This window comes from Perna viridis, chromosome 1, assembly GCF_037379345.1.
Source record: "Perna viridis isolate PV_CMFRI_1.1 ecotype Kerala chromosome 1, ASM3737934v1, whole genome shotgun sequence".
In the NCBI taxonomy this organism is placed as follows: Eukaryota; Metazoa; Mollusca; class Bivalvia; order Mytilida; family Mytilidae; genus Perna; species Perna viridis.
Window position 1 is genome coordinate 47,645,726 of NC_142445.1, and position 27,008 is coordinate 47,672,733.

General features: G+C 31.9%; 2 protein-coding genes across 5 annotated transcripts in view; one reads left to right on the forward strand and one right to left on the reverse strand.

Moving 5' to 3' along the window:
• Nucleotides 1-19,352, forward strand: part of LOC148629080 (3'-5' exoribonuclease HELZ2-like) — a 30,258-nt gene extending 10,906 nt beyond the window's left edge. For 3 of the 4 annotated variants that reach the window (XM_088543482.1, XM_088543500.1, XM_088543491.1), the window contains 10 exons: nucleotides 3,632-3,698; nucleotides 4,826-8,390; nucleotides 9,073-9,158; nucleotides 10,040-10,177; nucleotides 12,102-12,239; nucleotides 13,071-13,672; nucleotides 13,969-14,190; nucleotides 14,652-14,793; nucleotides 15,645-15,812; nucleotides 17,435-19,352. In XM_088543482.1, the coding sequence (XP_088399608.1) occupies nucleotides 3,632-3,698; nucleotides 4,826-8,390; nucleotides 9,073-9,158; nucleotides 10,040-10,177; nucleotides 12,102-12,239; nucleotides 13,071-13,672; nucleotides 13,969-14,190; nucleotides 14,652-14,793; nucleotides 15,645-15,812; nucleotides 17,435-17,559 (5,253 nt within the window). In that variant the 3' untranslated portion in view covers nucleotides 17,560-19,352. Of the gene's footprint in view, nucleotides 1-846; nucleotides 1,138-3,631; nucleotides 3,699-4,825; nucleotides 8,391-9,072; nucleotides 9,159-10,039; nucleotides 10,178-12,101; nucleotides 12,240-13,070; nucleotides 13,673-13,968; nucleotides 14,191-14,651; nucleotides 14,794-15,644; nucleotides 15,813-17,434 lie in introns of those variants that run through there. The other variant, XM_088543506.1, reaches the window with a different exon arrangement.
• Nucleotides 19,353-25,502: 6,150 nt separating this feature from the next.
• LOC148629081 (uncharacterized) lies at nucleotides 25,503-26,583 on the reverse strand. Its single transcript, XM_088564746.1, has one exon. The coding sequence runs from the start codon at nucleotides 26,454-26,456 to the stop codon at nucleotides 25,758-25,760; it is 699 nt and encodes a 232-aa protein (XP_088420872.1). The 5' UTR covers nucleotides 26,457-26,583; the 3' UTR covers nucleotides 25,503-25,757.
• Nucleotides 26,584-27,008: the final 425 nt, after the last annotated feature.

The following is a 27,008-nucleotide window of genomic DNA, read 5'->3' on the forward strand; positions in this document are numbered from 1 at the left end:
ACTGTCCATGAAGAAGCCGGGCAGTTCCTATGATATGGATGGCACATGGTAAATTTTATCCCACGGAATATTTTGTTCCAATGTAATGTTTATATCATATGTATGTCAAATGGTACGCATATTTTTTTTTAAATAGACAATGGATGGCTCAGAAAAAGATTTTAAAGTTCCTTAAGAAAACAACCAAATTTTGAATGAATTTGAAAGAATTACCTCCTCTTTTCAATGAATTTCAATGCTTTCTATGTAATTATTTTTCTTCAACCATTGCAGTTAATCAAAAACCAACATTCAACTTTGAGAAAGAATGCATTTGCGGTATGAAATGGATGATTTTTTTTAAAACAAAATTTGTCATGTGTCATCCACTGCCTGGTTTTGGCATGGACGCCCTCTAAATGTTTCATATATATGTGTCATCTAAGTCTACTCTGCTTATATATTTCATTTAGTTTTTAATTTTGAACATTTAAATTTGAGTAACTGAAGTAAATTTCTGTAGAAGGAGACAAATTCATTCTGAGAATATTATCGTTTTAAATATGTGGCATTGAAAATAAATGGAAATACTCGTGTCCAACGAAATATGTTTGAGCTGTATGTGGTAAAGATAATCATTTAAGAAGGAAACTGGTTGATTATGATATGCTTTAATCAGTTTCAATAGATGGATACAAAACAACACTTTCAATAATTGTGGGCTATTGACATAAGTTCTTCATTCTCAGATGTGTTTTAAGACTTTTTTCAAATATTCAGTATCCATTACAGATGTTTTTGATTGGAGCTTGAAGATTATGAAGCATGCCTTTGTATCGCGCTATACGTCTTACAATTAGAATTCTGGAACAGAGTTATGTTACTACAAGATTGAAGTCATTACTACAGAAGTTTTATGGTCGTCATCATGAACTCGTGGATCGTTACGGTGTATCCATCTGCACCATGAGAACTGATTTGTTCAACGTGTCATAGTTTCCCTCTTCTCTTTTGTGTTCCCCGGACTTCATTTTTAGCAACTCGGCGGATGTTTCTTGGAAAGCAAAGGACGGACGCTTACCCTATCGGTACACCTACTACATGTTCCCAGTTTTAAGTGGAGTGGAGTTCGAGTTGCTCATTTACTTTTGTTGTTTTGTACGTATTATTTAGATTATTTTATGTTGTGTGTGTCTGTTTTCCATGTCTGGTCAATTTTCCTGGATTACATTCTTATGATTTCCGTTAGAATTCCCCTGATTACTTATTCTCAAAGATTTTATTTGAAAATTGTTAACCAACGGCAAAATTATAGTTTTAATAAATGTTTGATAAAGCATAAAATCCGAAAAAATGCAAATTTGATGAAGAATACCATAAAACCCGAAAAAAATCAAGTACCTAATAGTATATTATAGTTTTAAGTATAAAGCTTTATAAATCTGTGCTATCCTCTTTTGGTTTCTCTACCAAGGACGATGATTGTGATTTACCGTCTATGTACTGGATTCCTAAACTCCACAAGAATCCATACAAACAACGTTTCATTGCTGGATCTGCAATGTACCACCAAACCTCTTTCAAAACTTTTAAGTTCTATACTCACAACTGTCAAAAAAGGTCTGCATTCCTACCACAACACTTGTTACTCCCGTAGTGGTATTAATTCAATGTGAAACTTGAAAAAATCGAAAGATCAGTTCAAGACTATTATCTGAATATAATAGCATTAAAACCTATGATTTATCAACACTGTATACATCTATTCCCCATACTCAGTTAAAATCCCGACTTAAAAACATTATACATCGTTGTTTTTCCAGAAAAGGTCGTACACCTAGATACAAATATATAGTTCTTGGTAGAGATTCCTCATACTTTGTAAGAAATAATTCCAAATCATCTTCCAAATATACAGAAGATGTTTACAAACTGCTGGAATTTTTAATCGACAACATATTTGTCCAGTGTGGTGGACGTGTTTGTCAACAAACGGTCGGCATTCCAATGGGAACAAATTGTGCTCCTTTACTTGCTGACATATTCCTTTACTCTTATGAGGCTGCCTTTATAGCTGATCTGATCAGAAAGAAAGAATATCGTTTGGCTAGATCCTTCAATCTCAGTTTCCGCTATATAGATGACGTATTATCTTTAAACAATCTTAATTTCGGGGATGATTTGATGCATCGCATCTACCCAAAAGAACTTGAGATAAAGTATACTACAGACACTGTGAAGTCAGCCTCATATCTTGACCTACACTTAGAAATCGGTGGTTAAGGAAACTATTGACCAAACTTTACGACAAACGTGATGACTTTTCATTCAGAATTGTCAACTTTCCTTTCATTTGTGGCAACATCCCTTCGGCTCCTGCGTATGGAGTGTTCATATCACAACTCATACGCTATGCCAGAGCTTGCCGAAACTACGCAGACTTTTTGTATCGCACTAGAACTCTAACAAATAGGCTTCTGGAACAGGGTTATGTTGCTACAAGATTGAAGTCATCACTACAGAAGTTTTGTGGTCGTCATCATGAACTCGTGGATCGTTACGGTGTATCCATCAGCACCATGAAAACCGATTTATTCAACGGGTCATAGTTTTCCTTTCCTCGTTTGTCTACCCCGGACTTGAGCTTTTATGAGCAACTCGGCGGGTGTTTCTAGAAAAGCAGAGGACGCTTACCCTACCGGTGAACCTGGTCCATGCTCCCAGTTTTTAGTGGAGTCCGTTTTGCTCATTTGTTTTGGTTACTTTGTATGTATGATTTTAGTTACTTTATGGTCTTTGTTGTGTATGTCTGTTTTCCATATCTGATCTTTGTCCCTGGATTACATTCTTTTGACTACCGCTATAACCTTGGTTCCCTTGATTACTCTTATAGAAATGTGCTAAAATCCTTGAGTAAAAACGTTGGATTACATTGATGTGTATACTGTGAAAATTAATCATGTGTATGGAACATTATTTTATCGTTAAAAATGAAATTGGTAATTTTATATCATAGAATTTAATGTTTGTAGTGCATTTTGTGCTTTATGACAATTGTTAGAATAAAATAAATACATTTGGTGGCAGGACGAAACTAAATCCTTTCATTGCAATTTTTTTATAAATTTGAAAATTGCCTACATTTCAGGTTTGGTCACAAATATTTTTAACGAAAATGATGCATTTTCTGCTCTTCAACCAATTTTTGTTAGACATAAATGCATCATATTCAATCATTTTTGTTCACTGTTGACATACATATGTTAGCCAGATAAAATGTTTTGTCTTACAAGGCGATTTTTAACGCAACACTTATTTCTTGACAAACAGGCGGATTTGTCTTTCTAATATACATATCTATCAACCTATATATGTCCTCGATAGTCCCTCTAGGGGTTCCATATCTGAAATATAGATTGTTGAAAATTAAACTTATTGTTTTATATGTTTTTTTATAATTGCGATGGCGAATCAACTCTTTTTAATTTGGACTATCCGTAAATCATGCAATACAGTATTCCTATACCACAATTAATCAAGTCGCTAAATCTACGTTTAGTTTTTTTTCATGTAATGTTTTGTTTTATGTTCGTTGCCCACAATTTGCTTTTCAAATAAGAATAATAAAAAATGACAATTGTCTGTTTTATAGCAAAAACAAAAAGCTAAATTCGTAAAAGAGAAATACGAGAAACATGTGAGGAAAAAAAGAAGACGTCGTAAGTGTGATTGTTTTATGTAATTCTAACGGCAAAATATTTTTACTTACAAGAAAATACAATGTGATTTAAATCATTCAGTTTTTAAAAAAATGGTTTTTTTTATTAATTTGGCCACATGTTTAAGACTCTGAACTTATCTTTAAAAGTTCATTCGCGATTTGTTCAAAGTAGAAATAGTATGATGTTGCTTGTTTTTTCAAGATAGTGTTTTTTTTAGTTCTAGTTGAGATAGTACCATCACTTTGCATCGTCCGTCGGCGTCGTTAACAGTTTTTCAAAAATCTTCTTCTCTGACACTACTTGATAAATTAGAACCAGAACCAAACTTGATATGAGTATGAATGCTCCTTAGGGCACTCTGCATATAACAGATGTGAGGATTTTTGATCCGTGGAAAAATTGGGCCGCTGTTACTAAAAATAAAACATGGGGTCAGACAAAAGTTTTTGCATATATCTCCAAACCGTATGGTGTAGCTAAATTTTGACTAGATAGAACTGTTTAACATGATGAAATCTATCTGTGGTCAAATTTTCGTTTTGATTTGTTAAGTCATATTGGAGTTATGGCCGTTTTTCGACGTTATTTTGCTATTTTTAATGTTTTTTATCTTCTCCTCGATCAATTAGAACCAATCTTGGAATGAATGTTTCTTAGTATATTCTGCATAAAGCTAATATGTTGATGTTTTTATCCGCCGAAAAACATGGCCGCCGTTACTAAAAAAAGAACATAGGTGTTAGCATAAGTTTTCTCGCATATCTCCAAAACTGTAAGGTCGAGCCAAATTATTTCTATTGCCGAAATGATCCTCATGATAAGGCCTACAAAAGTCTGCATTGGAGCAAAGATGTTGGACGACTCCTTGTTAGAGTAATTTCCCTTAGAATGCAGAAAATTAAAGTTTTTTTAGCAAATATTTTGAAAACTATGATAGGTAGAAAAAAACTTTCAATTGTTGAAATGGTCCTTATATTATGTCCTACCTAAGTCTTCTTTTGGGTCAAAAATGTCCGACAACTCCTTGTTAGAGTTAAATTAATGCCCTTCAAAGGAAAAACATGAACCAGGTGAGTGATTTAAGCCCATGTGAGCCTCTTTTTATACAATATTCCTTTTTGTAGCGAAGAGGCGTTGGACAGAAGATCACTTAATGACGGAAACATGGGAAAGTGTTGAAAAAAAAATCAAATCAAACGCAAAGATTGAAGATGTTCAAGAAGATAAACCTCACAAAAATTTTGAAATCAAAGATGACAAAGAATTTGATGAGATGCATTGTCAAAACATTTTTGAAAATAGCCAAGCAAATGATGCTGATTCTGATTCCGAGGCTGAGGATCCTGATCATGAAAATCTATATGAACAGAGTTTGAAAATGTATAATGAGAAGAGGACTACTGAGATTGATGAGCACTTTATTATACAGAATGGTCTTAAACTTTCCCAAAATTGCGTCGACAAATATAAGGGGAGCAAGAAACACGATTCCTTTACTTATGAAATCTTCAAAAGTAAGACAGACTTGGATAATTTACTTTCCAAATACCCACAAAAGTATAAACGATGCATAGTAAGACTTGAGTCGGCACATTCAGCTATCTGTACAAATGCTGATCATTCCGACCAAATATCAGAAATCGAAATATCTGGCAGATCAAAGATTGGTAAAGTATACAATGAAGATGAAGTGTGTGTAGAAATTCTTAAAATAGAAACCCAACCAAATGAAACATCTACCAATGCTGATGGTAAATCAAAAAAGAAAGTTTATGGAAAGATATGTGGTATACTCAAGCGAAATCACTTTTCTTCAGTTGAGTATCCAGTATTTGTTTGCACAATAGATGAAACAAGTCATCGTTTGATGATACCGATTTCTAAAATTGTTCCAAAACTCCATGCCTTGCACAGGAACAACGAAAAAGAAAGTGAAGTCGGTATATACAGGTATAATTCTGATGAAGAATCGTTTGAGCATCAGAAGACGATTGATGTCCAACAAGACGAGAAGCAAAGTTACGTCTTTCTGGTTGCATTGATTTGTTGGGAAAATATTTACCCATTGGGTGCTGTAATAAAAGTTTTGAACGCCAAGAAAGGTTTGTCATCAGGAATTGAAATTTTGAGACTTCAAAATCAGATACCCTCAATCTTTACTGAACATACTGTTAGCAGTGTTCAATCTATGATAGAAAATGAAGATTTTTGTGATGAAAAAAACAGGAAAGATTTAACAGAGTTAAATGTTTTCACTATAGACCCGGCGAATGCGAAAGCACTAGATGACGCTCTTAGTATTGAGAAAACCGTAGATGGGTTTATGGTTGGAGTACATATTTCCGATGTAACAACATGGATAAAGATGAATGATCCAATCGATACTGAAGCAAAAGAACGAATGACAACATATTACAGAGGAAAAGGCTTTTTTCCATTTCATATGATTCCAGAGCCGATTAGCACACAAAAATTAAGCCTACTTCCTGGAGAAAAAAAGGTTGCTATATCGATATTTTTTGAATTTTCTAAAGATGGAATTTTATTTTCTGATACGCCAAAGATTCAAAAAAGTGTAATTCGATCTAAGTTAAGGTTAACTTACACTGAAACTCAAAATATTATCAGAGAAGGGGAACCAAACGTATCGAAAGAAATTTACCAAAGCGTTCGCGATCTATTCAATATTACACATAATCTTAGACAGAAACGATTGGGTAATGCAATGTACCATGTACCCATACCAAATTGGAATGAAGAAGAAAATGATGGTGACTTTGAGGAGACCAGGGAAGCACATTACCTCGTCGAAGAGCTTATGATTTTAGCTAACAATGCAATAGGTACATTTCTATTATCTCGATTCAAAAATTGTGTGCCACTTCGAGTACAATCTCCACCAGATTCGAAATCTATCAAAGAGTGGATGGAGTCTCATAAGAGTTACTCACATTTGGTGATGAAACTACAAAATTTTAAGCCTTGTCCTTCAGATTTACCCAACTACAAGTTTGAAATATCTAAAAATGACGACTGTCCAAACGAAACGATGCTTTTATTTCAGCGATGGGTTTGGAGGGATCTTTTGTGCTCAATTGAAAATAAAAACTTCAAAGACACTGCGAGAATTTTAGGTTGTGATAGATTGCATCCCTTTGCTTGTGTTGCACTTGACGAATGGTATGAACACCAAGAAAGAGCTGAATATATATGTTCTAGTGATTTAGGTTCAAAACAAAATCAGATGCATTTTAGTCTTAACCTGAATCGTTATACAAGCTTCACTTCTCCATTGCGTCGATACGCCGATATCGTTGTACATCGTCTTGTACACTGTGCTCTAGATCAGCGGACACCTTGTTACACTGAGAATGAAATTCAAATGATATGTCAAGATATCAATGAAATGACAAATCGAGCTCGAAAATTTCAAAAGCATTGTAAATCCTTAATATTGGCATATAAACTTTCTAAATATCCAAGAATTTTTTACAGCTTTGTCAAGACAGTTTCTGAAAAAGAAGTTGTTGTCAGTTTGCCAGATGTAAAGGACCTCCGGCAGCAATCAAAGGTCTTACCTTTGAAACTACTTGATGCTGTAAAAAAGCCTATATTCATTACTGACAATATAACAAATAAGACAATCCTACGCCTGTCTTGGAAAAAAGTATTGTACAGTTTTGACAAGAGAACCATTGTTGATGTTAAAAACAACGATGAAGAGGACGGTTTCCGTGTAAACCCTCATCGTAAAGGCATTCACAAACCAAATAGAAACTGGAAAGCTATGCTTAAAGAACTCATATCTAATAAGTCACAAAAGGAAAAATTAAAACGGTTACGATGTGAAGTGAACCGTAATAACAATGAATGTCCAAATGAACTTAACAATGGATTTTCAAGACAAATACCATCTTGCTATAAAACCGTTGATGATGTAAGTTCAGAGACAAAATATGGACCGCTTTTAGGTAATAGCTGTGAATTTTCAATGACATTTAACTACCTGCAGGTAGTCGCTTTGCAAATGTCAGCAGAATTCATCAAGGGTATTTTCGTTCCACAAATCGAGCTGTTTGACATGACCAATAATGTTAAACATTGCCTTCTTCACAAAAGAGATCCAGTAAGATATTTGGAACGTTATTCGTCAGTACCGTCAAAACCAAACTATACAAATACTGCTGATTATGTCAAGACGTGGAAGCCGATCGTAGAAATGGAGGCAGCAACTGATGCTGTCAAGGGAAATCCGGTCGTTATAAATGATGTACCAGTGAAATTCCTATCAGAAAATGAAGGCAAATTTTCTCTTGGACGAATATATTGCGAGCAGAGAAATATACAGGTTTACAATAATCAGCATCTGTACAAGTCTAACAAGGGAAATGACGAAAATGAAGAAGGGATAAAGGAAGTAACAAGTTCAGATTACCTCTGTATAAAATGTTCAGTATATAAACCAGAAGTTGAACAAAGCAAAGTAAGAAAAGAAGACCTCTCACCAAAGGACTACTATATTTGGGTTGGCCATGCTAAGCTCCAGAGGGTTCGGATTAGGAAGAATTACATGGACTTCATATTCAAACTGCATGCATTGTCAAGAAATGTTCCACCTGAGATTTTTTATAAGGAGAAACAGATATCTGTATGTGGAATTGAAATTATTTCAAAATCTACTAATGATCAGTAAGTTATATGCATAAAAAAAGTTTACATAAAAGTATATAACCAAAATAATTTATACACACGCTAGATTTAAAACAGAATATGTGCAAATATTATGCATTATTATTATATAGATAGCAGTGATTTATCGAATGTACCCTGTGTTAAAAAAAAATCCGATTACACGGATTACTCATACTAATGAATAAATTCGGTAACTTCACTCTCGGACTTTCTCTCGCCCAAACGTCACAACGCGAATATATTTTTGTTGAAAACAGCAATAAATTATGGAGAAAATCTATATACTAGTAATTAATAGGATAATAAATTGGCTAACAAAAATATAATGACTCGGGTTAAGAAGCTGGAAGATTTATTTGTGCGCGGAACAAGCTCTGCAAACTCGTTAAACCTAGGCGTTCTTCGGCACTCATGATCATATTTCGGTTTAATTCACTCTTTCCAATTAGTCATCTTGTTATTATTATTATCATTAATAATACATTGCCGTTCGTTTCATGATCTTATGAAACGCATTTCTGACTACGAAAAATATTAGAGTATAATTTACCGTGAATTAGTTTAATTTTTATTATTTCCCATTTGACATTGAAAAAAAATGCTTGACTTTTGTTTATTTTAATTTTTTTCGTTCAGTTATCCACTTTTTTAATGCAATTCTATTCTTATATTTGTTCAGGAGAACTGATGCGATTTTACAGTGTTTAGAAGAGGCGACACCTTTGGCTAGAGCCATTGCAATAGGACATGATATCCCAGTATTGGGTATAAAAACGTTCCAATCAACCCTTAAATTTTCAAACGAGAGAAAATAACATGTTTAATAATAGACACATTATGGTAGATTTTAACGTTAACAATCAAATAAAAAAAGATTGCTTAAATACGTAAACCTTTTAAGCAGCATTGAATGTGTCAATGTATCCATTATCTTGATATTTCCATTAACAATTTACGTGTTTAATTTAAGATCTGCATATATATATATATTTTTAAAAGTGGAAGCGAGCAATATGAAATAACCCCTAGTCAATGAAAATTTTAACTTGACACAAATACAAATTTAAGGAGAGGGACTTATACCAAATCTGGTGGAAGTTTCAAATTATTGGAATCTCAAATACACTTGATCGAAAATGCATTAAAATACCATCAGACTAAACTCTTTCCACCAGGTTCAAAGTTTAGTTTACCGGTGTAACTGGTCTATGCTCCCGGAATTTAGTGAAGCGCGAGTTGCTCATTTACTTTTGTTACTTTGTATGTATTATCTTAGTTACTGTATGTTCTTTGTTGTGTTTGTTTGGTCTTTATCTCTGGCTTACATTCTTTCAATTTCGCTAGAATATAAGTTCCCTTGATTACTCTTTTTTAATAAGTTTATATTGGAACTACTCGGTTTTTCGCTTTACACAAAAGAAAACTCGTTTGCACCAGGCGGAAGAATCTGTCCGTAATTTGTGTGATCTGATTAATATTATGCAAAACATGAACTGTGAAGTTATTTTTAAATTATGTCATCATAAAAAATCATAAGTATGTGTACAAGTACAATGAATTTAATTATCATGGTAACCCGAAACAAAAGAAACAATGATTGCATGCGTCTTTGAAAACTTGAGGTTTTTATTTCATCTAATTACCAGACAAAGTTAATCTAATGGAAAAGGAAAGAACAAACGAGATGATGCACGGTCCATATTTAACAAAAAGCAACCGTAGCCAAACACGAGCAATCAAGAAAGCTTTAGAATCGTCCTTTAGCTTGATTCAAGGGCCTCCAGGTCAGTATATATTAGTAATGTAAATCATCCATTTTCAACCACTCGTTTTGAAACTTTTATGCAGTCAGTTTGTCTCATTTTAAAAAAAATAGACACAATATAGAGATGGTTTCTTTTACTGGTTTATTTTTGGTTATCCGAACATCTTACAAAAAACATATAACATATTCTGTTTAGACTTAACCTATAACTTAATTTTCAAATTTTATTCTAGTCTTTGCCAATTCATGTATCATTCAATGTGTCACTACGATTTGTGAATTGTGATCATGTGTCCGGTAATTTTGTTATCACCGGCAATGATTGAAATTAAACTACTTACGTATCAGTGAGTTTCCTACTGCCATTGTGTTGTTTTGTTAACTTGTCCTTGAATTTGAAAACGAAAACAAAAACCTGTCTATGGGCCGCCATTTACGTATATGGAAGCTGCATTGTGCTCACTGTATAGTTAAGTGTAGACCGCTAATATCTTTTAGCACTTATCGGCTACCATGCCAAATATATGCTTTTTATTTTCCGTTGTTGTTTATGTTGTTCCTTTTATTTTGAATTTTTCGGAGGAAAATACATATACCCTATATGGACGGTGCTTTTTAGTGGCGTTAGTGTGCTTTCAATCCACAGCTATTGCCTGTACTCATATTGTTACCGAATAATACATGTTTTCATCGTTTAAATCGCTCTATAACGCGAAAATGAGATAGCATGAAACTAAACCGAAACAAAACTAAAACTGAAACGAAATGAAACTATATTACATGCAGTGGTTGAAACATATTTAAACTAACTTAGATCTAAGATCAATAGACGCTTTGATAGATAATACAAGAAATATCATGTACTGAAGGTATTTTATTCAATAAAGTAACGTCATTTCATTGTATTTATTCTGCTGCGTATGTGAAGAATGCTTTTAAAACATAGGAACCTATGTTGAGGCCAAGTAAGGTAAATTTCAAGTCGGTTTTTTTTTATTTCTGAAATCCTATTGAAAACATATAATTATGAATTAGAAACAAATATATAGGAAGATCTTAATCCAAAAATTCATTGTAAACAAGATGTACCCAAAACCCAAAACCAAAAATTATAGGAAGCCAAATCCATTACCGAGAGGTTTTTCCATCTTCTATATGGAAATGATGCCTAAGTATTTAGGCATTTTGAAATTTTGAATTCTGCAATTGTTTATAAATATGATAAATAAAAGTTTATATTTTACGGGGCCCGACAAGTCTGATTACTGGTTTGGTGAATACCCTCGGGAGACCTTTGGTCCACCAGCAGTGGCATCGACCTAGTGGTTATTAAAAATAAAAATACCAATTACATGTATATATATTGCGCATTTCGATATGCTGTACAAGTGTTTCAAGGAGTAACCTCTCATCAGCAGCATTAGAATCAAATATATATGAATAAGATATAATAATTTGATCCTCTATCCTACATAATAACACCCAGATGAACTGTCTCGTACAACAATACATTGTGTACTAAGTTACAGCCCTAGATTAATTCTACGAGGAGGAATGACCCGGCCAGCGAAATCCATATTTTTATATAGTCCAACTGGCCGAGTGGTCTAGGGCGCTGGACTTTGTGCAGGCGGGGTTGTCATAGATGTCACAGCGGTACGAGTTCGAGTCCTGCGGAGGGAACGACAGTAAATTTGCACCGCAAATTTGACAGTTCTGACGTCGTTGAGAATTTTTCAGACCCTTCTATATATATATATATGTATATATATATATATATATATATATATATATATACGTTGCAAGTTTTCTTGTGTAAGGTATTTGTAGGTTAATTTGCAAGATACCATCGATTTTACTATTATGCACTTTATTGTTACTTAGCGTTTTACATCAATTATATTTTGTTGTATTCTCGTCCTTAATTCATTTTATCATTAAAGGCACTGGAAAGACTAACGTTGGGATTAAACTTGTATACCTGTTCTGCAAAATAAATTCTGAATTATCTTTCAAAGATAGCGTGAGAAAACAAGTATTGTTTTGTGGACCATCGAACAAATCTGTAGATCTCGTTGCAAGTAAGTGGATCTAAATAACCTGCACTACAGTGTACCCTATAGCAGTCTTTTATGATTCTAGACGGTTAAGCTTTACCTGAACAATAACCGTCAAAACCAGAATAACTGTAACCACGTGTAGTTCTATCTATCTTATTTTGCATTGTATGTTAGATAGTAGTTCCTGTAATACGATAGCTAATAAATTTACGAGAATCTTCGAACAACATTAAGTCCTTTATCATTTTGTTATTTTCATTTTATTTTTGTCAAAACATCGAATTACTCTTTACTAAGAGATTATGGTTTTAAAGTTGTTTAATATGTCCCATTAGTAAGAGATTGACGTTGAAAAAGTGCTAGACACATAGACATTTCTATCACCTATGACTGAGGCACAGCAACTTATATTTTTGTCAAAAACGTTGGACAAAAAGGTTTTTATCGTGTTTAGTAGAATTCGAAAAAAGAAAAAAGATACAAAAAGTAACAACCTGGCCGTTAACAAAGAATGAGTAAATATAGTTTTTTATATTTTTATTCTGTAACACGATTATATAGTACTAGAAAATGTATATGCATCACCCGATACAGAATTTGATTAAACTAGGCAGATAACTATTTTATATGGATAGCAGCTAACGGTTCAGAAACTTTCTTTTATTTTATCATTTAAATTATTTCATTTTTTACGTGTGTTTTTCTGGACAGAGGTATTGTGAAGCTTGATTAATTTTGCATCGACCTATCAATTCAATATATCGTGGCCCTGTTGGCTTTTTGCACTAGTATATTCACACATGAAGTTTTTCTTAGTATACAATTATTCAGCTACTTTTGTTTGTTTGTTAGAGTGGATGAAAAAACGTTTTCAAGACTGCTGTCCAAAAATTGTGAGATGGTACGGAAGTTCGATTGAAAATCAAGACTTTCCTGTGCCAGGGAAAGTTTTTCCTCGTATACGAGGCGAACATGCAAAGTCGGATAAGGGTTTACGAGAAATATCAATGCATGTTTTGATTCGGAAACCAGAAAACAAATATTCAGAAAAAATTGCTTCCTACGATAGAAAAATGGACACAGGTACACTGGATAGTACCGATATCAATAGATATAATAAACTGGTCACTAAAGCGGCAGTTGAGGAAGCAAAGAAATATGACGTCATATTCTGTACAACATCCTTGGCCACAAATCCAAAAGTAATAAAGGCAACCGACGGAAACATTTGTCAAATTATTATTGATGAGTGTGGAATGTGCACAGAACCGGAAACAATGGCTGCAATTATTGCATCCAAAGCAAAGCAAGTTGTTTTGATTGGGGACCATAAACAACTGCGACCAGTGGTCAAATGTACAGTAGCAGAAAATTTAGGCTTAGGCAAATCACTATTTGAGAGATGGGCAGAAAAAAAAAGCAATTTTACTATGCTTAACAAACAGTATAGAATGGTAATTTTTTAAGCTTCTGACTTCGAAAATGAAAGCTAAAATATGTTTACATTTCATGTCATGTTTTATTTTCAAAAAATATTGATTCTAATTACTTGATTCATCAACATAAAGCATTGACTACACCTTTCCAATATATGTTCAAATGTAGTACTAAACATGAGGCAAACGTTTTCGGATAGATTTTATGGTAGCAGTTCTATTTATTTTCTGGTCTTCCTAATAATTGTGTGTACTGTTGATTTTTAAACTTTCATATTAAACGAATTAACATTGAAAAATCTGTTTATTTATAGAATCCGAAAATTTGTGATTTCGTATCAAAAGAGTTTTACTCCAACAAACTAAAGACAGAACACTCAAAGAATTGGTGTACAGACGTTCCGCTTCGGTCTTGGATTAACCCTGCTGTTCCTGTCATATTTCGCCATGTGGAAGGCACAGAAGATTATCTCCCTTTTGACACCGAAGAAGGAAATGAGAAATCTTGCTCAAACTATCAAGAAGTTAAACTTGTTGTTAGTTTCTGATATTTGAATTTATAAAAATGAAATTTGTTCGTTTTCATGAAATTCCTGAATTCGGACAACAATTGATGCTAATTTTTTCAAAAATCATGAATAATATTTCATTTTGGTTTTAAACGGTGGTTCATTCTAACAACGGTTAATATCTTTTTGTTCAGCTGTTAAAAGTAGTGAAAATTTTTCAATCAAATGTAAAAACAAATGAAAGGTTATTCAAAAGATGTGTTCGTTTAGATATCCGGAAGCTATTACTGTCATTTTAATCTAAAAAATGCATTTCATAATTCAAAAGCAATATTTTATAATGATTGGCCTTATCACTAAGAAATGTGTTATCAGCATTGATTATTTGTGGTATTTTTCGGACAAATTTAATTGATGATTATTTTAAGCAGAAAGTTGCCATTTAATATTTGAACGGCTCATTTCAGTATTCATTTTACCTTATTCAGGTACAGATATACCAACACCTTGTGGATGAGGAGCTCATAGAATCTAAGTACATTAATATCATGAGCCAATATAATGCTCAGTGCACGGCTATTAGGAAGGAATTACTGAATGCGAATGTTAATACAGTTGTTACAAGTCAAGGTACGAAAAGATAATATTTTTCTATCCCAGCTTTATGTGCATCATGTTTCCAATCAATTCAAAGGCAAAATAATTCGGAAGAGATTTCTTTTAATCGATTTTCACAGGACATTTTCATGAATTGATTTTAAGATATATTGTTTTTTTTTTTTTTCGCAAAATGAGTTTTATATGATTTTCATATAAAAGCGTTACGTTATGTTGATTGAGAAGGCTTTTGAAATTTTCTTATAAAAAATCATGTGAACATTTGTTCTTGTCAATGTAAACATAAATGTTTATATAAAAAAAGTTTTGTATTATTATTCTATTTATTCACTGATTTATTTATGTATGATTCATTTAATGAAAAACATTATCAAACCCCGCTGGCATGGTCGTGGTTATACCGTGATAAGATTGTCTGTCCTTCCGTCCGTACTTCTTTCCACCTCTATTTCCTTATGTCCGTCCATACCTCCTTCCGCAGCCTCCTTTTATCAATAACTTCTCCTACTCCACTGAACTTTCACAGAATGTATATTTATTATTGAAGATGTGTATCCCATATTTCAGACTTTATCTGAATGTTTTATAGTTTTCTATAGAAAACCTGTATTTTGCTTTTTCTGATTGTATAATACCCATCTAGTATCTGCAACTTCTCCCATGGAATTCATCGTTACTTTCACATAATCTTTATAATATATTTCGATTGCTCATCTCCTATTTAAGACTTTGATCTTAATCAAATTGGACGTCAAAACATTCATGTTATCCAACGGGGAAGCGAGGATATCATATAAGTGAGCATTGCTCACGGTTTGGTTGTTGGTATATGTAAAAAAAAATCCGTTATATTTTACATATAGGAGGTGAATGGGACTATGTGATCTTGAGTCTTGTAAGATCTTTACCACAGTACAGAATTGAACAAACACCGACTTTGGGTTGGTGCAAACAGAACCTAGGCTTCATTACAGACGCAAATCAAACTAACGTTGCACTAACAAGAGCTCGTAAAGGGCTAATTGTTGTAGGTAAGTTTGTTTTTATTTTAAATCAACTGTTCCAATGGTTCAGAACAACAGCAGAATCGCTGTGGTGCCATATGAAACCTAAAAGTAACATTAAAATTTTGACTTTATGTATCAACACTGTGAAGATGACGATTTTCTTAGTAAAAAGAAATTAGTGCAATCAATTTATTGTTTTACCTTGCTACTGACAAGATTTAACCCATTGCTTGACTTGATATATATGTCCAAAACAAATTATGAATCCTGCATATAACCATTCCATATTTCGCGGATATACTCGATCTATAACTTATTAATCGTATTTGTATAGTAATTCATTTATATTTAAGGTAGTAGACCACGGGTACCACCAATATTTTCAAATAATTCAATTTTCTTTAAATTTGTACATGATATAACACTAACTGTGACGAATCATTTGTGAATTTTTAAGAAAATTCACCGTGCAGATTTTGAACAATGAAGACTAAAATATTGCTATTTTTAGAATTCTGAATCATTGGCCAAACTGAACAATAGCTGGTATTTAAGGGTCATTTTGACAATATATTTAAATAAATAACTGAATATTAAGTCAAATTCACTTTAAAAGGATTAATATATCAGATTAATATAAAATTTTATTCTATCCATTTTTTAGAAGAGATACTAGGCTTTCAATTTACAAAACTGATATTATATGGATTATTCATATGCAAATAAATGAACAAATTTTCAGAAAAGTTCTCCGTGTATTTTTTTTTTATTTTTAATGATTGTAGGGTAAGGCATTGGATATTTGATTAATGATTAATCATTATGGCTAAAATCATGTTAATATTCAATAAGGTTACCAAGTATCAAGTTATGGTGACTTATATTGATGGAAGATCATTGCCGGGGACAGCTTGAGTCAACTACTGATGCAAATTATTGTCTCACAAATATTCATACTTCTGCACGAAGGGACAAACTTATATGCTAAACATAGTGCAATGTTGGATAGAGTCATATGCTGAACAAAGCAACAAAATGAAACAGAAAGCTTGAGGTTTATAGGGAATTATAAAAAAGTATATTTTTTCACACTAAAAGGTTACGGAATTATAAAACTGGCAAGGTTATTGGTTACTTTCTCATGTCTGATTATTTCATATTTCAATTTTCATATTTTATCTAAACGAATCTTGGTTTGCAGTAGAAGGTATCATTTCAAACATTTTATAAAAATATATTCCTCAGTGTACCAATTTGAAACATTTCATCAATACTTCAAAAGAGCAGAGTTACTGAGGCTGAGACTGAGTTGAACCCTTTCTTAGAGTTATTTCTCTTTAAAATCAGTATCACTTTGAAGCTTGCATATTAGTTGTTCAAACGCTCAAGTGACTAAAATCTTTTCAATTTGGATGATCTCCCTTACCCCAGCTCTACTACCTTAATAACAGTGTTTTTTTTTTCTGTACATCATTTTCATATTAATCTTCTCATACGGTATTCACTCCAGTAGACAATAAAATAACATGAAATTATTTGAACAAGCACTCTTAGACTATTGTCTGATAAAAGAAAACTTGAAATATTCGGAGTTGTTTTTCAGTATCTACAAAATATGAAAATCCCTATTGTTATATCTTTCACAGGAAACAAAAATTTATTAAGCTGTAACAAGGTGTGGAAGAACTTTTTGGAACACTATGCACAACTAAAGTGTATTGATGACAATGGTATTTTCCCTCCAGTATATCATAAGAAAAAGAGGAGTTAATTACATTATGATTATGTATATTATCGGTGGATTGTTATTTCCAAATTTATTTGTTGTGAATTTTTATTCCAAATGATGTTATAATGTTTCCTGCATTTGAAAAATCTATAACGTTTTGGGTGTTTGACGTTAAGAAGAAAGTTTGAAAGTTGGGCGTAGAAATAAGAAGTATAATACTGAGTTGCACTGAAATTGTTTGAGGAATATAAAACTACAAGGATATCTAAAATCGGTCTGTGCTGGTAGTTATTCCGACTTTGTATGTACCACACGTTGGAAATATTCACTGTTTAGTACTATTCTGTGAAAAAGCATCATTCACTAACTTGATCGGTAGTTACTCTAGTGTATACATATTGTATTATTCAAATGTTGTGACGTTTTGTATATCTTGATAAAGTGTGAACCATCAATTCATATCTATTCATTAAATCATAGTTTTCTACAGGTTATTTTGAATACATGTTTATGAAGAGATTGCATAGCTCTTTCACTCCTTTTCCATAACAATCTTACATGATATTAAATACAAGTTAAGTTAGAAGCATAACTGAAATATCATTGGTACTGAAGATAATATCAAAGTATTCATCAGAACAGATAAAAAGTACTTCAATGTTGATATTGTATTAAATATAAACATTAAGTCAAGAGACCTGTTTGAAGTTATGACATGAACAATTTGAATGTCAAAATGTAAAGATCTTAAATTATGTAGCTTTGTATCCTAACTACATCATTCATTTAGACCTGCTCTTTTTAAATTAGGTCATCATTAACGTGTAAAGAATCATACAATCAACCCTTTACATAGATTTTTTTTAGAATTGTGTACCTTGCTTTTACATTTTGATATATGTAAATTATGATTTACTCATTTTAAATGTTTTGTCTTTTTATAATTGCTCCGCATATTTGTGTTTTATTGGAGTACTCCTATACACGTAATGAGACCATACCTACTTTTCAAATTAAATAAAGCCTTTTAATTTGAAATCAACAAAACACCATGAAAATACACGTAAATCCATCGTATGTCATTCTCTAATGTACTTGTGCACTTTTTGAAAATAAGCAAGAAAATGATTCCGAGAGTTGTATTAGTCAGACTAAGACTAAGACTGTTGCCTTTCGGTTGGTCTCGTAACTTTTCTTTATTTCTTTCTTAGTTTAAATCAAAACCTTGTAAATTTTCTAAGATTCTTTTTCATGAAAGGCTACCATTAGTCAGTCCAAAACCACATAAACGCTTATAACATCTTCATAACATGTATCATATTATTATTTGCTTGAAACAAAGATGTTTTATTTCATCTTATCAATTCAGTTCATATTGTTATTTATTCTTAATGCATGCAGAATGGAGAATGAAACAAAATTATTAGTTTATTAGTTTATATCATATTTATAAAAGTGCATTTTTTCATTAATTTTGTGTTTCTCGGCAGTATAGAAGATTTTCTTCTTGGGTCTTGTGGTAGTCTATCAATGTTTGTTGTTTGTGTAGGTCTGTATTGTTTTGTATTGTTTTAATTTCGATGTTTTTGTAATTGTGTGTTTGTTTGTTTTTTTGTTTTTTTTTTGTTTTTTTTTTTTGGGAGGGGGAGGGGTGTTATTTTGTGGGTCTTTTTTACAATCTAATTTCAACTAGTTTGATTTTTCAAGACATTTTGACATTTTGCTGTGTTTAATTTTCCCTTTAACTTATGTCTTACTACTCAACTGTCATCCTTAATTTATTTCTTCCAGTATAATTAGAAGTATCCACTATTATTAATAAATTTGTGAATTGTTTTGTGTGTGCTTTTTTTTTCCTCGTCTTTAAAAGATTGGTGACCGGATAACCTGTGATAATTCCTACTTGGTGTGTGTTTGCATAAGAGTGCAGGTTTCCCTTCGGAATAAGTTTATACGTATACGCATCTTTTTTACGTTTTTTCTTCTTTTTTTTCTTCTTTTAATCTTACATAAAAGTGCCAATATCTTTATTCCATCATTGAAGCGTAATCCTTTTTTTAGTTTTAACATGTGCCAATGATTTTTTTTTAAATAATTGCATTTAAGAACTTGCAACAAGAATTAAGTGATATATTACATGTTATATGTGACACTTTATTCAAAATGTCTGGTTAGTTAAGTTAGTTATTTACTTTTTGACAAATTGGTACCTGCCATTTAAATTGATGGCCCATTGGGAGATAATATAATAACATCAAAAGGAGAAAAGGATAGATAGGTGCTTAAAAGGCAATGAGTTTCCAGATGTTAAAATGAATAGAACTTGATTTAAATGTAATGTATCCAGATGGTGGAGATGAAACATAATCCCGCAGTTGAATATTTTGTCAAAGTAAAATCTTTATAATAGTGTGTCATTTTGTCGAGATTCAAATTAAGCCACGGCATTCAGCAGAGAGGCCACAACAAAAAGAGACACTCAGCAAGACGACACACGCTGTAAAATTTAATTACACGGTATGGTTGTCTTTTGCTGAAGCACTTAAGCATTGTTATTTGTTGAAATTGATAACAAATTAGTTAAATCGCGTGCTAGTCACGCACTGTAACAGTCGGGGTATGGAAGCGACATGTTTTGTTAATTTTTTTTAATTGTTTAAGTCACATACCCGTGTTTAGTATTAATCATTTATTTAAAAAATGAGACCTACGATTTAAAAAAGCAGTCTACGAAATTTCCAAAATGATTATATGCATATGTTTATGGTTTATTGAAATGGTAATGACGGGTGTGTGCGAAGAGTCTTCAGAGCTATTTTCTTCCAAATACGCAAACTTGGACTATTTAGGTTTTCATTGAGAACCTCTAAGATCTCGAGTTTGTCTCTTTGTTTTGTTTTTGATTTTAAGTTTTGTGTTTCGTATGTAATTGTTGACTTCTTGATCTTGGCATAGTCAATTCTTGTAAAAACGATAGCAACACCAAATTTTAGCAGGTAGATATCCTTGTACAAGACAGTACCTTGAATAACAAATGGACAATGTTCGATTAAAACATACAACACTAATATTAATTAAATATTTTATTTCTTCTTGATTGTTAATTTTCTTGAGATTTTTTAAATGGAATTCTTCACTCATTACTGTAAAAAAAAAAAAAGAAGAATACGTCACTTTTGTGAATAGGGTATACGGAGATTGAACATACCTACACAGTTGAATGGGAAGGTATAATAAATCAAATCGAAAAGGGAGTTTATTTTAATAGTAATAAAGATTCACCGAAGTTTCAAGCAAATTGGTGGAAGCGTTTTTGACTTACTAGTCCGAAATGGAAAATGTCTCTTTTTATGTAAGTAAAGTCTCATAAATCCAAATCATAGATTTCTAATTTTTGTAAATATTAAAAGGAAGCTAGCAACGGTAGAAACATTCCAAAACGATTTTATTAAAATTGATCTTTTTGAATTATTGTGTGATGTGTAGACGGACGGACAACGGTATACCACAACACGTCTAATTTCGAAAGGCGGGTGTATAAAAGGATAATAGCTTCTACAGTAATTGTTCTTTGTTTAAAATTTGAGCACAAAAGACGAAAAACAAAGTTTTACTTTAATTGTGTCCTAAAACGACTAAATCCTTTTTTCATTCTTATAAAAGATTATAATGGTTCCCGCAGTTAAAGCGTTAAATGTAAAGCACAAACAAAATTTAGCTGTATTAAACAATAAATGTCTTTGCTTGTCGAATAAAACTGTCAGCAAATTCAAAGAAATTCTTGTTGTTGGTAACTGTTTCATATCATCTGCCAATTGAGAGCAGTTAATTTTGATTCACGCTATTTCCTGGTCTATTTCACACTCAGAGTGTGGATGAAGTCGCCATCCATCTTCGTTTGAGATGATATCAATTTAAACAAGTGATTGTCAGATCATATCATGGTACTCCCATCCTGCTATAGATAAAACCAAACTCATTTGTCAGTCATATAAATGGATTATTGATTGCTAAAAATAACAGTTAACTTAATAAACATCTTATTTAATATAAGATCTAAAGCTTCATAGAATAGAATTGACATGGCAAGATTTATATCATACAAATGTTTTAAATTCACCATGTTCTATTTTCTTTATTTATTTATTTACTGCTAACTTTAATTTTTCAAGGGAGAAATCACGGACTGTAAAATGCTTAGGGTGTCAGTTGTAAATTTGTTCGTCATCAACAAAATTAATACTAACTTGAAAGAGTAAATCAAGCGGTAATCAAAAGAATGTAATCCACCCAGGGACAAAGACCAGACAGGGAAAACAGACATACACAACAAAGAACAATAAAGTAACTAAAATCATATGTACAAGGTAACAAAAGCAAATCAGCAACTCGGACTCCACTAAAAACTGGGAGCAGGGACCAGATGCACAGGTAGGGTAAGCGTCCTCTGCTTTTCTAGAAACACCCGCCGAGTTGAAACATTTGATTTGATTGCATTCTTCAATAAATCAAATTTTCCGACCATAAAAACATAATGTAGCAAGACATATTACGAAATATTTAGTTTGTTGCATGTGGCCCATATGTCCGGATTGAAAGGCAACTGCAAAACATCATAATATCTTAAAAAATTCATGAAACATCTTATGAATTTTTGTTGTCTGAGTTTAGTCATCATTTTCATACAAAAATATGCCAATAAGTATTTTAGGTGGTAAGCTGATTTTTTTTTCTTTTAGAAAATAGCAAAACCCGGTATAAAAGAATAGAAAATTGTTATCTTTACCAATTAAATGTCTTAAAAGTGACAGCGTCATAGACATATTCAAAACAAATCCGAGAGAAAATTTTACGTCACTATTTACTATGTTTCCAAAATTGGGGGCGCTCTATAGGAGACTGTGTAATCAAAGACTGCACAACTTTTAAAAATACACTATCAAAGAAAAATTATTGACTTTAAAAAAAAGTAATTTTTGTTTTGTTTTGTTGTTTTGTTGTTTTTTTTTTTTTTTTTTTTGTTTTTTTTTTTTTTTGTTTTTTTGTTTTGTTTTGTTTTTTTGTTTTGTTTTGTTTTTTGTTTTTGTTTTTTTTTTGTTTTTTTTTTGTTAACTACAGCTAGGGATAGATTTTCAAATCATTCGGTTAATTTCACTAATGTATATTTCGTCTGAGTGGCTATCGATCATACTACTCAAGATGATAGACACAAGTTTTGATTATAACAACTCTCCAGTAAATATTGATGGGAAATATTCCAATCCAAACACATCGAGAGTTTAGTTAATATGTCAAATTGCCCATACATCCCTACAAACTGCGACGATGAATCAATAATCCACGAAATGCTTCAAAAGAGATTTCTCGGTTTAAAAGAATAATGAATAACGATTTGCGTGTCTTTTGCCGCTGCAATAGCAAATGTTATTAAAGCTAAAGCATCACCAATGACCCAACGGACCTTAAGGCATACACAAGACACTAATAATCTTTCATGATAGTTTTTCATCTTCGTTGTTTAACAATGTTTTTGACGGAAAGAAAATTGATTTCTATCCTTGTGGAAATTTTGGCGTAAAATGTTTCTTCAAAAGACGTCTTTATGGAAATACCAGCAGCATTTTAAGTGGAAAATCTAATTGGCTCAATAAAATAGAGAAATATTCTGTCGTTTGGTATTAAGTTATTGTGTTAAGTGACAAAATTCTGTCGCAAGTGCCTATCTATTTGTCAGCTAAAGGCTGAATGATAAATTAGATAGTGTTTATATCTTGTATTGAGCAACTTACTCATGTAAACTTAGCATTGAATAATGACCTGCATTAGAGATTACAACGATGACAAATGCCCATCATTTTTTTCTTGTTGAAGCATTACTTAATTTTTTCGACTCGCTAAGTCCTTAATAAATGTTAACCATATTTAAAACAATTGTGTCAAATATTCTAATAACAATTTATTTGTATATTGATGTAATAATTCAGTGGAAAGGGTGTGTGTTTTTTCACCTTCCATTTACTTTAATTATTAGTAAGCAATTATGCAGATGACACCATTTTTAAATATAAGGATCATTCAAAATTAACGAGACCTCAAAACTTCAAGACGTTAAAAAAGTGGAAATTGATATGTGTGTATACAGTGTGCATTGTGCTAGTGTAATTCATCAAGCACTTGATAAAAAGCAAATACAATAAAAATTGATTTTCATGTGACCAAAATATTCCCATTTTTATCAGTATATATTTTAAAACAAGACCAATATTTATTTCGCTATGGGCATGTAAAAATATGAGAGTATGAAAATTCTAAATTTATCACTCATGTTTATTTCTACATTTCTTCGACAAAGGATAGACCTGTATTAGTTTAGGTCCTTGGACAAAGATTTTAAGTTTGAGTTCCTCCCTCCCCTTATAAAAGAAAACTGTCTTCGAAATTCACGGACATTATGCATTAATAAAGTAGATACAAGCATCGTTTCAATTGATTAAAATAGAGAAATAGAATTATGTTTAGAGATAAGAGAAAGTGGTGATGTTAAATCGCCATCACTATCTCTTTAATCAATGAAGTGTTGCCGACCATCAAATTTAATGCGGTTTTGTTTTCAAAAATTCTTGCTATAAGTGCGAGTAATCCTTGTATATTTATTTTTTATTGTATCCTTATTAAAGAAATATAATTTTTTTTTGTCTTTATTCCTGGGAAACTGACTAAATTTGAAAATGCCATGGTAAATGGTGTCGTTATCTTATAAACATATATAGGAATACAACGTAGTTGGTTTGGTTGTTTTTGTTTTTGGTTATAATTTGGAAAGATATTGTTTAAGATCAAACCCGGTCAATTCTTAATCCCAAATTTAAAGAAAAACTTCTCTTCTGCTCTCACTTCCTGTTTCGTTTTATCTAAAATGTATATATCTATCAAATCTCCATTCTTCCTTCCTATCTTGAAAGATTGTAATGTCTCCGTGATTCAGCAGCATGTTTACAAACATTTTATGTTTTTAAAAAGACACCAGAACTATTTCGTCAAATATGTACATTAGAGGAATAACTAACACGTATTTTATTACTTGATTGGTAAAAAGGATCAAATAAGAAAGAACATTTTTGACGAATAAGAAAAATTCGTAAATATACCTGTTAAAGAATAAGCACATCCTGTAATTATAGGTATCAAAGGGTTAACAGCATAAGAAAGGAACAATTTTAAAGTAATCCTTTATTTTACTCAATTTCAAATACTTGTTTAACCAAAATAGAACTTTAACAGGACATCAATAAGGGCTATTTTCTTCGTTGATCATTATATACCTAGTTTAAATATTTTTTATATAAAAAAAAAACACTAACAAAGCATTTACAAAGGGATTCAGAACCAAAATACATTTTAATTCTGGCTCCGTATTATGTTTGACAGCACTTGAAAGTGAAAAATAAAATCACAACCAAATAATTATGATGCTGTTATGTGAACATATAGCAACAACGAATGGTGAACAGACGAATGTCCAAGACTTTGAAGTAGTTGTAAGCGCATCATAGGAGTCTGCAAACAGTTTATCTTTTAAAGAAATTTCAATTGTAGCAACTAGGACAAAATTGTCTCATTTCTTTATCTTTTCCTTTTTTGTCCATAAAGAAGTAATAAAAACCGGTTCATAATATTTTCTTTTATTTCGTTTAAAAAGCGGTATCAAAAGAATGGGGAAATCGCATAATAAACACTAATTAGGGATCAAAGTTTCAGTTGATACACTTCGTATTAAATTGATGATAATAGCATGTGAAAATATTTTTTTTCACAAAGATCATTATATTAGACCGATTTTTTTTTTTAATTTTGCTTATAAGGTAATTCTCCCAAACATTAATTTACAGACGAACTAATAAATATGCATTTTAATAACCATAGGCAAAGAGTCAAAACATTTTTATTAAACGAAAAAAATCAGAATATTTTCAATGATGAAATAATGAGTCTTTGTTTTTCCATGATAACCATTACTGGTACAGGATTAATTCTAGCAGATAACCAGCTAGAACATAACATCAATATATGTATTTCAATATTGTTGTATTTATGTTAAATGAATAATAATCTAAAATTTTTGAATACAAGTAATATGTGTGTTTAGTCACTGTCCTATAATGTCGATTAATACAATACCATACAAGCTAGGATTCCAATAAAAACAGTTTTCATCTTCGCTTCAATAAATAGTTCCAGGTCTAAATTTTTTTACCATTGTATGGCACATCACAATTGGAAGCTTGATAATGAGTAGAAGTTTCTGGTGTTTGGCTTGGTAGTCTCTGGATATCATGTAATCTTTGATATGATGTGTATGGTTCGTACCGACCAGGCGACGAAGATTTCATGTATGCTATCATTCGTCGCATTTCCTCCAAAGCATTAGCTTGCATTAAAATATAGTTTTTAGCGAGAAGAAGTGTCGCAATTTTTGAAAGTTTTCTTACAGATGGACTGTGTGCATAAGGAATAACTGACCTTAAGTCATCTAACGCGTCGTTAAGATCATGCATCCGTCTCCTCTCACGTGCATTAACGTTCAGTCGAATAACTTTCTGTGGACTTCCCCTTCTTCCAGACTTGATTTTTCCTTCAAAGTCTTGACATTCTTGTTCATTGGTATAATCTTGGTTATCACTGTCTGTTCTAAACGCCCTGTTATCCATGCTATCTGAACTACTATTATCCTCTACGTCGATGTTAAAATCGTCATATCCAGTTTCATATTTAACATCGTTTTCTAAAAATCTGTTTTGTTCATAAGCATTGGTTCCACTAGGTCCTTCCCTTTGAAATGAATGTGATGTCATCGCATGAGGCTGGAAGAGTTTTGTCATATTATTTCCATCTTTTGTTTCCATAAGTTCATTCAGTTTCTTTTCCGTGTCTTCGTTCATTGCAATTCGAATGAGTAATTAACCACCTTCCCTCCAAGCTTGACATGAAGGAAGAAGAATCAGATTAATTTCTTTCCAGTATCTTGTCTTAATATGTAATCACTTTGATAAACCCCGTTTTCGTTGAAAAATAGAGCAAATGTGATTGGCTGAGAGTTTTTACATGACCAATCACATCGCACACGAAATTGAGATTGTTATTTTATACATTGATTCCTCTGATATTTATCATATATATTTTTATTGTTTGCTAGTGCATATTTTGTAAAATATGATATTATATGTAAATGAAGTTTTTTTTTAATTATTGGCTTCGTTAATATTTCTTTCATCATTACCTCATTTTTACGCAGGTGCATTATTTTTTTTTCATTTAGTGTCTGCTGTCCATTAATTTCAATTTTATTGATTTAAGTGTTTATAGTTTTTAAGCTCTGCAATGCAATAGTTTTCACATACATTTGATATATAAATCAAAATTAATTATATGTTAAAAATATAAAGTGTGTAGTTAATATATTTCGAATAAACTGTATTATAACCCTGTATGAT